This window comes from Orcinus orca, chromosome 9, assembly GCF_937001465.1.
Source record: "Orcinus orca chromosome 9, mOrcOrc1.1, whole genome shotgun sequence".
Classification (NCBI taxonomy): Eukaryota; Metazoa; Chordata; class Mammalia; order Artiodactyla; family Delphinidae; genus Orcinus; species Orcinus orca.
The window spans coordinates 79,255,937-79,272,578 of NC_064567.1; the positions used below are offsets into that span (position 1 = coordinate 79,255,937).

General features: G+C 38.6%; 1 protein-coding gene across 1 annotated transcript in view; it reads left to right on the forward strand.

Annotated features, from left to right (window-relative positions):
* The first annotated feature begins 549 nt into the window (after positions 1-549).
* Positions 550-16,642, forward strand: part of SEMA3E (semaphorin 3E) — a 265,665-nt gene continuing 249,572 nt past the window's right edge. The window contains exon 1 of the mRNA XM_004263414.3: positions 550-1,258. Coding sequence (XP_004263462.1) covers positions 1,144-1,258 — 115 coding nt within the window. The 5' untranslated portion in view covers positions 550-1,143. The remainder of the gene's footprint in view (positions 1,259-16,642) is intronic.

The following is a 16,642-nucleotide window of genomic DNA, read 5'->3' on the forward strand; positions in this document are numbered from 1 at the left end:
GTTAATTATTCCAAAATTTGAGATGAAATTTATGACTTGCTTATAAAAAAGAACTTGCTTTTAATTGATTTGAAGAATTTGCCTCTGCAAAATAATTTGTTAGTTTTAACATATCTATGAAACAATCACAGGTGACAGTTTTTCAGGTTCTTAAAAAGGCTTTCCTTACAAAAGTTGAAAATAACATTTCTAAGATGTAATCAATAGAAAAAGCCAAAAATGTGAAAAAAAATACAATTTCAGTGGAAACACCAAAAAATCAGTTTGGGTACTGGATGGTGACAAATAGATTGTTTAAAACGAATCTGTATTTATTCAAGGGTTAATCTTGATGAGTGAACATTTAAAAGCCCTTCCTGACACTCCATCCTCTTGTTATACTTATTCTTAAGTAAGCAGCCTATGATGTATCATTCTCCCTCCTGATTCCCCTTTCCCATCAAAATGCGAACTTCTCTGCTGTCGCTGAGTGACGCGGGGCCGACAATACTGGGAGGGAGGGTGGGGCGAGGGCACGTGGACCAGAAACACTTCCTAGAAACAGCAAGTACGCGGCTCAACCCTGCCTGAACTTTCCCCGAAAACACAGCTCGCTGACAGAGCGGCATCCCTGCTGGGTGGATCCTGCAACTCCTAGAGGGAATGGCACTTCTTGTTTTTAATTAGCAAGGTGAAAGGTGAATTAAAACTAGCTGTTTGGCAAGTCAGCGCAAGAGGCTGACTTCTGAGAGGCTAGAACGAGCCAGAAGAGAACAGGAGCTCCACGGGGGAAGGCAGTGGGTGTGCTGGTGTGGTTGTTTTTTCTGAATGAACCGCTTGCAGAAGTGACTAAGAAAAAAAATATACAGTTTCTTCCTGAATCCACCGGCATAGTGACTGAAGAGAGCTCTAGACAGGACATGGCTCTGAAGACTCACTCCTTGGAATGTCCTCTTGCTCCCGGCTTATAAACAACTGTCCTGGGGAAAGGCAGGTTTTACTTATCCAAATACAGCCTGACAAATGGCACTTTGGAACTGTGCTTTCTGATGACAACGCGTTCGATTTCTGACAAAGCCTCTCTCGCACGCTGCCCCTGGAGGGGAGTCCTAAGTAAAACTCACCCCGCCTGAAAGTGAGGATCGCTGGCGGCAGGCTGGCAGCATGGCATCTGCCGGGTACCTCATCACCTGGCTCCTGTGGGGCTACTTGCTGGAGCTCTGGACGGGAGGTCACACAGCTGACACCCCGCACCCCCGCTTACGCCTGTCACATAAAGGTAGGTCACCTTTTCAGATCGTTTTGTTAAAAAAAAATGAGAAAAAAATTAAAGTCATTTATTTAACATTGATCTTTGGTCTTCCCAGACCCTTAACATACACCTGAAAATAATGATTGCAACACTGACCCAAGCTTCTAAGTACCTCTAATGAATAGGTCATACTTAACCACAGCTGAAAATTGTATAAAATCACAGCCTAACTTTGGAGATGTTATTTTTGTCTTGTAAATATTAGGTTTTGTTAATAAGTTCACTCACTAGCAGACATAACAGAAGAGGGTAGGAAGCAGGTAGTAAAGAGCCTTGAGGGGCTGAACCCACCAAGTTAGCAAAGGGTATTTAAATACCAATTTATGCATTTTGGGAAGCAAGTACGTCGGGGAAGGACCGTAGAAATAGAGGTGCAATTGGTTTTCTGTTTTGTATTGTCCATAATGGGGATGAGAGGAGGAAAAAAGAACACTCCTGAGAATCAAAGTGATTCCTTGCCCATGATAACAAAGTCATCACCGTGTAATTAAAATGACTAACAACTGTTATAAATGAGCTTTCTAGTTGAATTGATTATTGGAAATTTTTTTAATGTGTGGCAAAAAAAAATATTAGCAGTCCTTGTGAACTGATTTGTACTGATTAAAGTGTTAGATACTATTTACTAGCATCTATTCTTTTTAATGTAAATTCATAGTGCTTAACTGAAGGTCCATCTATCAGAGAGTGCTTAAATATTTTATTCTGCAGCTCTGTCTTGTAAAGCAGCATTTAGTCATAAATGATTAAAAGATAGCTTTTGCATCAGTAAAGCCAGTCATGAATAGGTTTGACGACTCTTCCTGTAAACAAACAACAAACAAAACCCACACTCTAAGAAAGTGACTTTGCTGACTTAAAAGTAACTTGGAATAGATTTTCAGGAAAGAAGTATTTATTATCATTAACCACTGAGACAGATAATAGAGGGAATAGTGAGAATTACATAAAAAACATTTTTCCATTGTGTAAGCTTTTAAATTGTCCCCACTGTAGAAGGAAGTCTGTATTTTAAAAATATGAGTGTAATCTTTACTCCAAAAGGGAGGGCTCAAATTTATGACACAGTTGTTTTTTTATAATTGACAATCATCAGTAGATTGGGCTATAGAAGTTTCTCATTTTTAGAACAGCTATAATCTATGGGTATTTTCTTAGTTTAAATAGATTTCCTATAGTACTCCCCAGTAGATAACATAAATTTAAGAAACACATTGACACTGAATTTGTGAAGTATTTAAAATATAGTGCCTAGAATTAGTATAATTCATTTGATTTGGGAAGATGTATCATGGTGTGTATCAAAATACATATTCCTAAGAAGTTAAGATCAAATATATCTAAATGTAAAAATTTGATGTGATGGAATATGGACACATAAGGATGTCAGAAAAAAAACCATAATAATGGATTCTTTATCTTATGTAGACAAGCGGATAAGCTGCCAGTTTGGGCAAGCTGCCATTCTGCTATGCGTGGTATCAATCTTTTATACCTCATTACTAGGATACTTGTTTTTTGATAGCTCAATATCAGTATGTGTCCAAAGATACCTCATTTTAATATTTCATTGGAGAGCTTCTAATTTAGTCAGTGCATACCAAAACTCTAATGTATAATGTTACCATCAGCCTTATCTCCACCACATCTCTCTTAGTCAAAGGAATAACTGTAATTGATTTTATGAGTCCTGTTAAGTGGTGTGGGAGGACCACTGCTAGAAGCTATGGGTACACTAGGCAGAAAACTCATGTAAGATTTCCTTTTGGCTTTTCTTAACCTTTTGATTTAAGGGCACTAGCTGAAAATGTGCAATATTGTGCTCTTATGCAGACAGTATAGAGTTACCTGAAAATAGAATGTTCCCACTTGTGCAGTTTAGTTAGCAAAGTCAGCTAAGAGAGCACAGCGGAGATGCAACCTGAAGCAACAATGCCTCCTGCACCGCAGGTGACTCAGTGGAAGAGAAGCACAGGACTGCCTGAGCAGGGATATTCCATCCCTTTGATACAGTATGAACAGCACATTCACCTCTCTACACTCGAGACTCAGTGGACATTTTAGTGGTGTCTGAAAACTGGGAGCAGAATATTTTAGAGTATACTCTTCTGCTATCTTAAATGATATCCAAAATGGTACAATTTTAGTAGCAAGTAAATTAGGTGATTAGTATTATAAATGAGTGCATGGTCCTTAAAAATAAGAGCCACTACTTATAAGTAATCTAGCACCTCTGCACTGCTGCCTGACCCCCAGTGGAGAAAGCTGGTAGGCTCCCTGGAGGTAGCCTGCTGGATTCATCCAGGGATTCATTTCATAGCAGTGGTCCATGCCATATTGGAGGACAAGCATCTTTCTTATATCTTCCATTATCAAGATGGTGTTGGAGAACACAAACCTCGTGTCACTTCCCAAAGAGGAGGAGAAAGTTTCAGTGTCATATGTTTACAAAGCTTGAGTTAGATTATATAAAAATATGTTCAGAAAAAAAAAAAAAAAAAGCCCAGGAATTGCCCTTTTTCTCTCTCCTCCCTCCTTCTCTAACTCTGGAAGTGGCATGTTCTTTTTTCTTTTTCTTTTTTTTTTTTTTTTTGCGGTACGCAGGCCTCTCATCGTTGCGGCCTCCCCCGTTGCGGAGCACAGGCTCCGGACGCGCAGGCTCAGCGGCCATGGTTCACGGGCCCAGCCGCTCCGCAGCATGTGGGATCTTCCCAGACCAGGGCACGAACCCGTGTTCCCTGCATTGGCAGGCGGACCCCCAACCACTGCGCCACCAGGGGAGCCTTGTTCTTAAACACAGCTTGAGAGGAGAAGACCATTAGGACCCAAAGGGAGAAAAGGCAGAGAGGGAGAGAAAAAAGGTAGAAAGTTGGGATCAGATACGGAGCATCTTCGAGCTTCCTCCCCACTACTCTCCACCCACAGTGGGATAATATTGAATTCCTCCCTCTTCTTACTGAATATCCACTCCACCCGAATATTAAGCAAATATGCTAACTTCAGGCAGGCCTTGTAGCTAAAAAGATGAAATATTTGCTCTTGTTGAGGCAATGCATATCTTTCAATGCATTTTATAGGTACAAGATAAATTGGGTTAACAAATAAAAACATACAAAGATAAAAATGGCAAGATTCTGCCCTGCCCTATAAGAATTTTCAGTCAAGATTTGAGTCCAGATTAACTATATCAGACAAGAATGTTAAAATTTATGAACAGTTAAGAATTTATAGCCAATACCCTAAAGAGGGTAGTTTGGGTATAATTCATACAAATTTATAATATTCTACTACAAGGATTTCTTTGAAAAATAGCTATGCTCCTCATGACAGAAATGAAGGAAAGAGAGAATAGAGAGAGAAGTGTCCTGGTGGATTCAGCCACTTCCCTTCGTTGATGTCTGTTCCCTCCTTATCTTTCATCCATCCTGCATTAATGGGGTTACAGGGAAGGCAAAAATAGCCTTCTTGATAATGGAGCTCAAAGAAGAAAAACACAAATGAGGAAAGCCCATGTCAAAGAAGGAATCCCAATGCACGTGGAAAGCCCCAGAAATTCAATCGAGGGAGGTTCCAGATAGGGTAGGTGTTCAAAGACCCAATGAGGAACTTCACAATTGCAGAAGCCAAGGAGAATGCCTGCTGATAAGCAGAGGATGTTCTCCCAGGGTGTTTGATGAAAAGATAGCTAAATAAAGGCATGAATATGGCAGAAGATCATTGCTAAAATATGTTGATATTATAAATGTAGATTTGAGCATTGAATACATATCCATACATATAGAACGTGGGATAGCGAGTGTTAATTAGTCTATCTGTATTTGAATATTGTAACCAATTAAATAGAGATTTGTCATAGTTCAGAGAGCTCAGATTTGAAGTCAGAGGTCTCTACTCCAGCTCTGATTCTTCCACTTATACTAATGGTAATTATCTGTGCCTCAGTTTCCTTAATTTGAAAATAGGGGTAGTACTGGTATTTTCCCTGTATATCTCACTGGGTTTTTGAGAGGATCCAAATGGAACAATAATACTGTAAAAGCACTTTATAACCTAAAAATGATCTTATTAATGTTTCCTGAAGACTGATAGAAAATGAGAAGGTTAGAAGGAATCATGTCCTAAAGACATAAACTCTTGGGAAATGGCTTGAGTTTGGATATCAATAAGTCCTAGAGAGATGCTAGTATAGATGACAGCAAAACTTGGTCTTAATTTGCATAAAACGTGTGATTTATCCTGATTACATTCACTCCAAATCCCATTTCCATACCTTTGACCTCTAGTTATAATAACTTAGAAGATGATTACATCATCTGCGCATTTTCCAAGATTCATGGCCAATATTTTTGCAGTAGAAGTGTGCATATATCTGTTTATTACACATACTTTTCACCACACATTTTAGAATTTTTTTCAGTTTACATTAAAAATATTGAGACAGAATTCTAGAAGAGCGCAGTGATAAATAAGTTTTGAATGATCATCCTGGAGGCTGTGATATTTATTTTTTATCCAGGGCCAATGTTATAAAGGCAGTGACTGAGCCAGTTTTTCGTGAACCAGCTCATAGCTTGGGTTTCTCAGCCAGTAACTAGGTATTATCAATAGTGACATTAGTCACACATCCCTGTGTGGTTAATAAATAAAAACTGGTCATAAGGCATGATTCATAAAGAAAGTAGTTAGATAGGACCCAGGGGTAAACACAAACCTTACTGCCCAGATCTCCATGAGGGGGAGTCAGTGAGAATTAAGTGGTGGATTTATTAAGAAACAGTTTATATTTAAAAAAAATAAAAAGCCACTGGGTAACATGAAAGGAATTACAATATGTTTTGTGGAGTTTAGTTTACACAGAATATACTTTTTATAGAGGAAGTCTATGTAAGGATTTTAGATAACACTATTTTTTGTATTTTTATATCTGCTACATAGAAATATTGCTCGTGCATCACAGAAATGCATCTGGAGACACAAAAGTTTCTGAATGGTTCTATGAATTATTTGGTGGTTTTGTTTTTTTTAAATAAATTTATTTATTTTATTTTTGGCTGCATTGGGTCTTCATTTCTGCACATGGGCTTTTCTCTGGTTGTGGCGAGCGGAGGCTTTCTCTAGCTGTGGCGAGCGGGGACTTCTCTTCGTTGTGGTGCACAGGCTTCTTATTGTGGCAGCTTCTCTTGTTGGGAGCGCGGGCTCTAGGTGCGTGGGCTTCAGTAGTTGTGGCACATGGGCTCAGTAATTGTGGCTCGCGGGCTCTAGATTGCAGGCTCAGTAGTTGTGGCGCATGGGCTTAGTTGCTCCGTGGCATGTGGGATCTTCCCGGACCAGGGCTCTAGCCTGTGTCTCCTGCATTGGCAGGCAGATTCTTAACCACTGCACCACCAGGGAAGCCTGAATTATTTGGTTCTTATCTGTACGTTGAGTATGACAGTGAGAACACAGTTATCTTTAGTATAGAAATAGGGTGAGGGAAGGTCAGAGTTAGGAAAAGCAATAAATGAACTGGGCCAATTTTGGACCAAAAAATAATTTAGTCACATAAAATCATTTCTTGAAAGTTTTGTGAAGACTGTGTTCTATCCGTAATATAGAACCAGTACTTGTTCTTGACTAAAAAGTACATGCAACAGTCATGTTGTCACAATGGAATATTCTTTTTTTTTTTACATCTTTATTGGAGTATAATTGCTTTACAGTGGTGTGTTAGTTTCTGCTTTATAACAAAGTGAATCAGTTATACATATGTTCCCATATCTCTTCCCTCTTGCGTCTCCCTCCCTCCCACCCTCCCTATCCCACCCCTCCAGGCGGTCACAAAGCACCGAGCTGATCTCCCACAATGGAATATTCTTGTAAAAATTTATGTTGCTATATTATTTTGCTGTCCATGTCAGATTTGTCATTTAACGAGGGTATTTCATAGAGACCGCCTATCTTTCTGTCTGGTATGAGATCACTTGGTGGCCCCAGTTCTACGACCACATTATAAAGCACCAAACATCAGATTGGTCATTGCTGGTGAAAATTATTGTTAACAATCTGCTGAGTCAGTTTTCTTTCATCAAAGATATCTACTGGAATCATCCTGGGGAGTTCTGAGTGGGAGAGCGTGCAAAGATTTACTCCTTTATCTTGTGTCTAAGACTCCTCTGTGGTTTAGTAGAGGAATTCAGTCTGCAGGAATCCAGAAATGGCACTTTGCGTCCATGCATGCCCCTTCATACATAGCCACCGTGGTATTTAAGTGTTCTGGTAAGTTCAGTCTCAGAGAATTTCAAAGAAAACAAAACTGAAATTACACCGCTTACAGCATTTTCCCAAAAGGTGCAAAGTAAAGATTTCAGTTATTCTCTTTGTTTCAATAGACAGGGCCAGTTGCTGTTAGTAGTCTTTAGTACAACATCTGACACTTTGGAATATTATATACATCGTACAAAGAATGATGATTATTTTAATAAAGAATTTTTTCACGGTATGGTTTTAAATAACATTTGAAGCGTAAGGGAAACTATCAATGTCATTAGTTAATTCTTGGGCTTAAGCAAGCATTATGCTTTGTACTCATGATAAGGATGATAATGACAAGACTAGATATTTTATCAGCTGTATTTTCTGAACTATGAAGGAAAAGGATATGTTAATACCCCATTTGAACCAAGTGTTACAATCTCTGATATTGGAGAGCATTTTCTGTCAAAGAATGTGATGATTTCAAGAACAGAAATGTCTGTGGAATTGACAACTTGATTTCCTGTTGCCCTGGTGGTGGCCAAAGCAATTGATTACTCAAGAAGTTTTCAGCCTGCCTTGGGTCTAATACCTAGTTCAGGATATTCCCACCACAAGGCCCCATTGTCCTGGTAACCTTGACTCTATAACTAGTGTAGAAAAGGAAAAGAGAAATTCATGACTTGCCTGATTTCTGGGGCTTAGAAATATACTTCTCCTTGTCTTTAGTCATCACTGCTTTCTGCTCAAGGACTTAGCTCATAGCCTTGGCACAGTACATGTAGAAAAGTAGTTTAGGCCCAGGTTTTACAAAACACTCTCACATTCTACTATCAATAGCCTAAAAGCTCTAGACTTTGGTTGAGGCCTTCCTAATCTGAATGTTGCTTCCGGCTGTATGACATGAGCAAGTTCCTTATTTTCTGAGTATGAATTTTCCCATCTTTAAAGTGAGATAATATATAACTTGCAACACCCTGAAAGAATTACACGAGATAATGCGAATTAGTGTGGTAAATACTTTAGCCTTAGGAAGCTTTTCATAAATTACTCAATGCATCAGAAGAGGTTCAGGGAGAATTAGCCTACTCTGGTTCCCTTTTTTATTCTAAAAACAATCATGAGTTAATTATTAACTTAACAACTTACAATAAGGGAAAATCTTTCGTCATCAGTTTTTTACTTGAAAGCAAAGGTTTTTAAAAAATGAAATCCAGCTCTTATTGGAGTAGATGACTAGAAGTAACTAGGGATATTGGTATCTCTCATGCTTGTAAGTTACTGTAAGATTATTTTGTTGATAATTTAAGGAAAGTTGGAACTTTATCTGATGGCATGTTGGAGACAAGAGACCAAAGCCATGAAATAAACAAAAGTTACTAACAAAGGTAATTGTAGGCCTGGCTTTGTAAGGCACAATAGAACAGATATTACTAAGACCAGATCACACTGTCAAAAGTTCAACCAGACAGTGTCCTGTAAGCAATCAGCCCAACATGCATTGTTTGCTTTGAGAGAAAGCTTTCCGTTCTGCCTTCCCCTGGACCCACACACAGGTAAGGTATCTGCTGCAGAGCATGGTTCCTTACCCTTAGTAGGTGTTCAATCAATGCTCGTTGACTGGGTAGATGAATAAAACAGAATGATTTAGAGCAGTGTTTTTTAAAGAAATGTCTGATTCCAGGGGTGGGGTGAGGAGTACCAGGGAAACCGAGGAATCATGAACAACTATTTATGGCTCCTTTGGTAAAACATACATGAAGAGGAAGGCTGGGGCTTTCTCTGCCTATTCACCTTCCTTCCCCTCAAGCGTTGCATTGTGTGAAGCAGCTGGGGTCTCCAGACACCCTCCTGACAGGTCAGCCATATTCTCTCATCTATAATCAGTCTTCTTTTGAAAAAAACAAAAAAACAAAAAAACTACTTGGTGGGCTTCCCTGGTGGTGCAGTGGTTGAGAGTCTGCCTGCCGATGCAGGGGACGCGGGTTTGTGCCCCGGTCCGGGAAGGTCCCACATGCCGTCCGCCTGCCGATGCAGGGGACACGGGTTCGTGTCCCGGTCCGGGAAGATCCCATATGCCGCGGAGCGGCTGGGCCCATGAGCCATGGCCGCTGAGCCTGCACATCCGGAGCCTGTGCTCTGCAACAGGAGAGGCCACAGCAGTGAGAGGCCCGCGTACCGCAAAACAAACAAACAAAAACTACTTGTTGATGCTCTCGTCATTCCTGGATGATCACTACAACGCCTTCCTTTTCTTCTCTTCTCACTTCTTTCTTTAACTTCTCCTCCGTGTTGTGTCACCACCACCCCACCTCTTTTTTTTTTTTTTCTTGGCGGTACGCAGGCCTCTCACTGTTGTGGCCTCTCCCATTGCGGAGCACAGGCTCCAGACGCGCAGGCTCAGTAGTTGTGGCTCACGGGCCCAGCCGCTCCGCGGCATGTGGGATCTTCCCGGACTGGGCACGAACCCGCATCCCCTGCATCGGCAGGCAGACTCAACCACTGTGCCACCAGGGAAGCCCCCACCGCTTTTTGTCTCCACCTTGCTTCCTTCCAAAGAGATATTTTGATTTCTTCCCTACCGTAAGCCAAAAATGAAATTAAAACATTTTAAGTGAGTGCTGTCTATTTATTGGTCCTCAGTTTACCTGAGCATTTCTTTTGTTGTCTCATTCAATGAACAGAAGACATGACTTTTGAATTTAAAAGAAGTTTAACTGCGTTCATTAGGCATTCAAACTTGGTTGAAATTCATGACTTAGGAAATAATGAAATATTAAATTAATAGCTTACTAGCCACTTGGACAGCTTGTCCTGTTTGTCTAGCCTGTGTTTCCAGTGGGAGGCTGCTGTTCCCAGCACCGTGGCACTGTGGGGACTGGGAAGGGAGAATTAGGGTCCTGAGCAGGACAGAGCAGGGCCTGCCAGCCTGTCCCCTTTGTGGCTAAACTTGCGTTAAGTGTAAGAATATTATTTATATAAACCTGTCTATTTCCATGTAGTTTTGCTTTGTGTTCTCTGAGTTATGATTTTTAACTCATTGAAACCAGAATAGACAAGGGGTTTTGTTTACAGGATAGAGCAGAAGAGTAGCATCCCTAAGGGTACGTCTCAGTGGTGATTTTAGGTGGCTGGACTAACTCCAGAACCAGAAAAGAACAACAGCAATGAAAATGGGAATAAAAAAGGGAGAAAATAAGGTCAGCTGGGGACAGTGACCTTTTGCCTCCTGACCAGTTTCCTCTCAGGAAATGATGGGAACCGAGGAGAGCTTTAAATTCAAAGCTCGAGATATACTGTGGAACTAAAGCTGAAGAGGAAATGTGCTGACAGCCTTGCACATAGCTATTCACTCCTGCTGATTACTTTTTTCCTAATCCTGAGTCAAAAATGTATTATGATCCATGTGATTTCGGAGATCGTTTCCAATTTCCAATTCTAGAAGTGTAGGACTCCTTTCTTCTCCTCACCAGACCTCCCAGTGTGTCTAGTTTCTCCAGAACACTTTGAACATTTTATTAGGAGACAGCATGTTCTAGTGGAAAGTATGTATGGATTCACAGTTTAAAAATCCTAGATTTGAATCTACAGCTTATCCTATTTGATGTCTATTATTCTTGCTAAATCATTGAACTTCTGAGGCTTACTTTCCTCATGAGTGCACAGAGACTAATTTCTATCTCGTGATTGTTGTAGAAAATTGAAATGTACCGTGGACATGTAGAATATTGTATTATATTATAATGGCTTATAATATTCTCTAAGTTATGTACTTGTCTTTAACTATATTTTAGGATCCTTGAGGGCAAGGAGTAGTTTTTTGGTGAGACCCTTGTGGACAGAATAAAGTGACTTAATCAGATCATTCCTAAAGTCTGGGTGTTTAGTATCTACTGAAAAAAACAAAAGACAAAAAAAAAAAGAAAACTTTTTCTTGTTGTTTTTGGCTTCCATGTTATGGACAAAATGACAAAATAAAGGCTTATTTCTTTAAGAGCTAGAGCTAATGCTGAATAATTAACCCAAGAGAGCCTTAGTTGAATTTCACTGCAGAGGAGATGATGCTACTTGTGATTTTCTTCTGCTCTTCGTCCAGAGTAGGGGCAGAGAGGAGACTGAGCTGGGATTAAGCCAGTGCTGTACAAAGTGTCCTGGCAGCATCAGCATCCCCTGTGAGCTACTGAGTTAGGCTTACTGAGTCAGTGATTCTGGGGCTCAGGAATCTGTGTTTTTTTTTGGTTGTTTGTTTGTTTTTTGCGTTATACGGGCCTCTCACTGTTGTGGCCTCTCCCGTTGCGGAGCACAGGCTCCGGACGCGCAGGCTCAGCGGCCATGGCTCACGGGCCCAGCCGCTCCACCGCATGTGGGATCTTCCCAGACCGGGGCACGAACCCGTGTCCCCTGCATCAGCAGGCAGACTCTCAACCACTGCACCACCAGGGAAGCCCAGGAATCTGTGTTTTAACAAGCCCTGCAGGGGATTCTCAATGCACATTCGAGCATGAGAGACACTGGGCTAAGTGTTTGGGATGATGCTACAAAGGAGCCTCACTTTCATATTAATGTTTTCATTTTTTTTCCTCCCTTCAGATCCATTACCCAGGCTAAGGTGTCATTTATTTAAATTACAGCCTTGGTCTTCATACATATATTTAAATTCATAAATATCTAACTATTATACCATTCTCTACCTATTATTTTTTCTATTACATAAGATATAGTATATATAGTTATTGATAATAATTTAACATATAAATTAAATTTGTTTTTAATGATTATTCTTGGTGTAAATTGTGACACATGGTGCTATCATTGAGTTCAGATAAGAAAACATTTAATGTTGATGGATTGTGGAAAAGCATTTTGTAAGATTCCAGGTGTCGTTTATCTCTCAACAGAAAGTTTTCTTGGACTAATGAAGTTAGGTGCACTTCATTCCTCAGTTACACATCCTAACCTTTCCCTTAAGGGATACAGAAGTTTCTATATCTTTTTAATATTTATTCATTCAATCATTCACTTATTCCGTGACTATTTGTTGACCTTCTTCAATGTATTAGATACTGAGCATCATGCTAGGAATTTTAGAATAAAAAACACAGTTTTCTAAATGAAATGTGGTATCCTGGGTGGTATCCTGGAACAGCACAAGAATATTAGGTAAAAACTAAGGAAATCTGAACAAAGTATGGGTTTTCGTTAATAATATATCAATATTGATTCATTAACTGTGACAAATGTACCACACTAATGTAAACTATTAATAATAGAGGAAACTGGGCTTGGGTATATGGAAACTTTTTATACTAGCTTCACAACTTTTCTGTAAATCTAAAACTATTCTAAAATAAGTTTATTAAAATACACACACACACACACACACACACACACACACACACACACACAGTGGCTCTACCCAAACCCTTTCTCCCAGAAGCTTAAGGTCTAGTTGTAAAAAGAGACAAGTCATGATAAAGCAGGATGTTTTTTATACATACTAAAAGTTAGAACAAAGTGCTATGGAAACATAGAGTTGGGAATGAAAAAAAACAGAGCTCAGCCTTGGAGATGAATAGGAGGAGACTCGGTAAGAAGCAATAAGCAAACTGTCTATGTGTCTTAGGCTGTCCAGCCACCATGCCTGCCATCCTTCCACTGCCGTCCCCTCTGCATATAATGCACTGTATCCTCCTAGAAATGCAGTTAGCCTTGAATATCTGATTAACTGAATTCCATTGTATTCATAGCTTTACTACTGATAGAATCATGAATATTCTTTACTCATGTTGTTGGCTTCATTTCTATATGACTTTAAGGAATTGTCATTTTCTTTGTATGACTAATATATGATTAATGCACATTCATGAGTAGATTTTGAAAGTTTTGAAGGCAAGTATATTGCATTTTATTGTTTGAATCCTTAGAATCTAACCAATTTAAGGTACTTAATGAATTTACCTTACCTATTTCACTTAATGTAAAGAATTTCATTATGTCTCTTCACATTAGTATTACCAATCTTAATTCTTTTGTCTGATGCCACATATAACTAGATTCCTAAAAAAGATGACAGAAAATGAGCTGTTGGAGCTTGGGGGAGCATTCAGAAATCAGGAAAAAGGATGGGAATACTTCTCTTCTGCCCCTGCTCGAAAATGATAGGCGCTAGTTTGGCTTCAGGTTTTGTTGCAAAAGCTATGAAGAGAAATCCAGAACGGCTTTAAAATTTTTCAGAAAATATCCATATTTTATTGAAAGATAGTGTGAAGCTTTTGCAGAGAGTGGTTTGAGTTCATCTGGGCCATTACATGACCAATGTCCCATTTCAATCACCTTTTCTTCCCATTTGCCCCTGCTGTGATCTTCCAATGTCCACTGTAGCATTTCATTCATGTCTAGAGTGATGAACGATGAAGAGAGACAACTAATGCATGAAGTCAGTGACAAAGCAGAAAGCAAAGGGAGGGCTTTGAAAACGTAGCAACTTATCCTACACCTTTGTTTTTAAGGAATGCCCTAAATGACCAAAAGCAAGAATGCTTTTTGTTTTTATCAGTTTATCCCTGTGAGAAGGTTGTTTTACAAATAATTTGACTATGCTGCCTTTTTGTTTTGTGAATTTATCATTGAAAAGCGTAGCTGTAGGTAATGATATTGTGAGAAGAATAAGGAATAGTTACCAGTTTTATAATTATGGTTAGTTTATGTAAGGTGTTTTCCAAACCAAGTTAATTGGGAAAGAACCAATGAAAAATTTACCTAAGATTTTATTATGTATAAGCCTTATAAAAATTGACAGTATATTTTGAAATGTTGTATCCTTGAATTTTTGTTTGTTTGTTTTTAGCACCGTATGAATCCATCAGATATGATACACCTAACATAAAAGAGGAAGTTAATGGACATAAACAGAAATGTTATAAGTAAAGTTAATTCAGGAGAAAGCGCACATTTGTCACTGCCCCTTACTGCTCTAAGGAGAAAATAAATATGGAAATGGGAGGTGCTTGATTATTTTATTTTTAGAGACTAAATCCAGTTGTCAAAATAAATGTGTAGAAAATAAGATCATTTTGATTGTTTTGAGCAAGGCAAAACTATATGTTTTGTAAAGAAAACATTAGGAAAAGTAATGGAAAATAAAAATTGAAATAGCTCTGTCATTATTGATGAAACTGATATAGCTAATTTTTCCTTATCAAAAGCAAAGTAAAAAAAAAAAGGAAATGCAAAAGAAATTTCAACTTTGACATTATCACAATGCATAGATGCTATACGTATTTCAGGTCAGATGAATGATATCTGACGGATACTTTACAATTGCTTAGAATGTGTACTAGAATATTGAGTTTGCTGGTAGTTTAAGGGTCTGCATAAACTTGAGTTAACCATATGGTGTATTCTTAGAATAGTCATACCACCCCATGTTTAAAATTTAAATTAAAAAGAAAAAAATATTTTTTTCAAAGTCAAATGTTAGAATTTTAGTTGTTGGCATGTTCAACTACCCATATAATTGCACCTTCCCATTAGTAAAGGAACACAGAATACTCCCTTTTTTGTTCATCCAGAAAGAAGGAAAAGAAAAGACAGGACTTTGAAATACTGGAATGGACATTATGAGTCACCCCAAAATATCCATTTTATTACTATATTGTACCAGTTATGGGAAGTTAATATGTTTAAACTTCAACACCTTCATATATTTTGACTTCCTAGTAATTCCCCAAAGCAAAATTCCCTTGCAATAATATTTAGATAACCATAGAAAGAAGAAAAATATTACAGTTAAGTCAATTATACTTATAATTAAAAGACTATAATTGTATCTTTGTCGTTATAATTCTCAGAAATAAGACAAAAGTTATGTACTGGGCACTGCTTTTGACAGATTTTTTTGCCAAATGTTTTTTACTTGCTCCAAAATGTGTATTCCCAAACTGAAGCCCGACATATTTTAGGATTGTAGAAGAGTTTTTCATATCTGGAGAAAAAATTGGAAGTCTCTAAGGCTTCAATAAAATTGAACAAGAGTAAAAATGAAAAATAAAATTAGAAAATTGATACTAATGAGACAGTCTACATGCAAATCAAGCAGTAATCACTCAGAAACACATTCGATGCCTATTATAATCTAGGTGTCAGGAGATGTAAACTAAATAGAATACTAGGATTTTATTAGATGCAGTTATGCTTTGGAATATGTGATTATGTTTACTATGCATTTACATTTCTATATTAGTGAACTATGTGACAGCAATTTTTTTTTAGATTGGAAATGACATTTGTCCTTTTTACTCTGCTAATTTATACGCACTATGTAGTTAGAACAGACAGTGATATTGCTTAATTTTTGAATGCCCAGAATACCGGGAATATGAGAAAATATAGACAAAATTTGTCATTGGGAAGTTTTGCTCTTGCTGGAATAAAACTCTTGCCAGCAAAGGCAGTAGTGTAGGGAACACTCTCCCCGTGAATGGTTTGTGCAATACTGTAATTTGGTTGCTGACAGCACTGCTCCATTTCACTTGTGAGGCTCCCCCAGCTAGGCTCCAAGTTTCCATTCACACTGCTAGCCACTGAAATTTCCCTTTGTCTTCACTGAAGATTTTTTCCCCTTAACAAATAGGCCCAGCTGCTACTGCAGCCGGTTGCCCACACTCCCCCGTACCGCTCTTGCTGAGGATGGCAGCCAGAGTAAAGAATAACAGCTGGGATTGGCTTACTTTGGCATCTAAATAATTTTGGGTGGGTCCATTCCTAACTTTATTATTTCGTTTAATTTGCTAATCTTTCCTTCTGCTGAACTTTTAAAGCATTGGCAAATGATGTTTTTCCAAAATGTTTTCCTCATCTGGATGTGACTCTTTTATACCTGGCTGCTGAAAATGATTCATTCTGCACATTGTTATTTTTTCCACTTTTAAGCACCATTTAGAAAACAAATGCAGCAGAAACTAATTTATTCACGCGATCTTGGAAAAGTTACTTCACTTTTTCTGACTGGAAGAGGTGGATGATAAGTAGCACCTATGTCATTGATTGTCTTTGATAAGGATTAAATGAATGAACAGTTGAACGCATGTAGACGAGTGATAGAAAGGCAAAGAAAGAGAG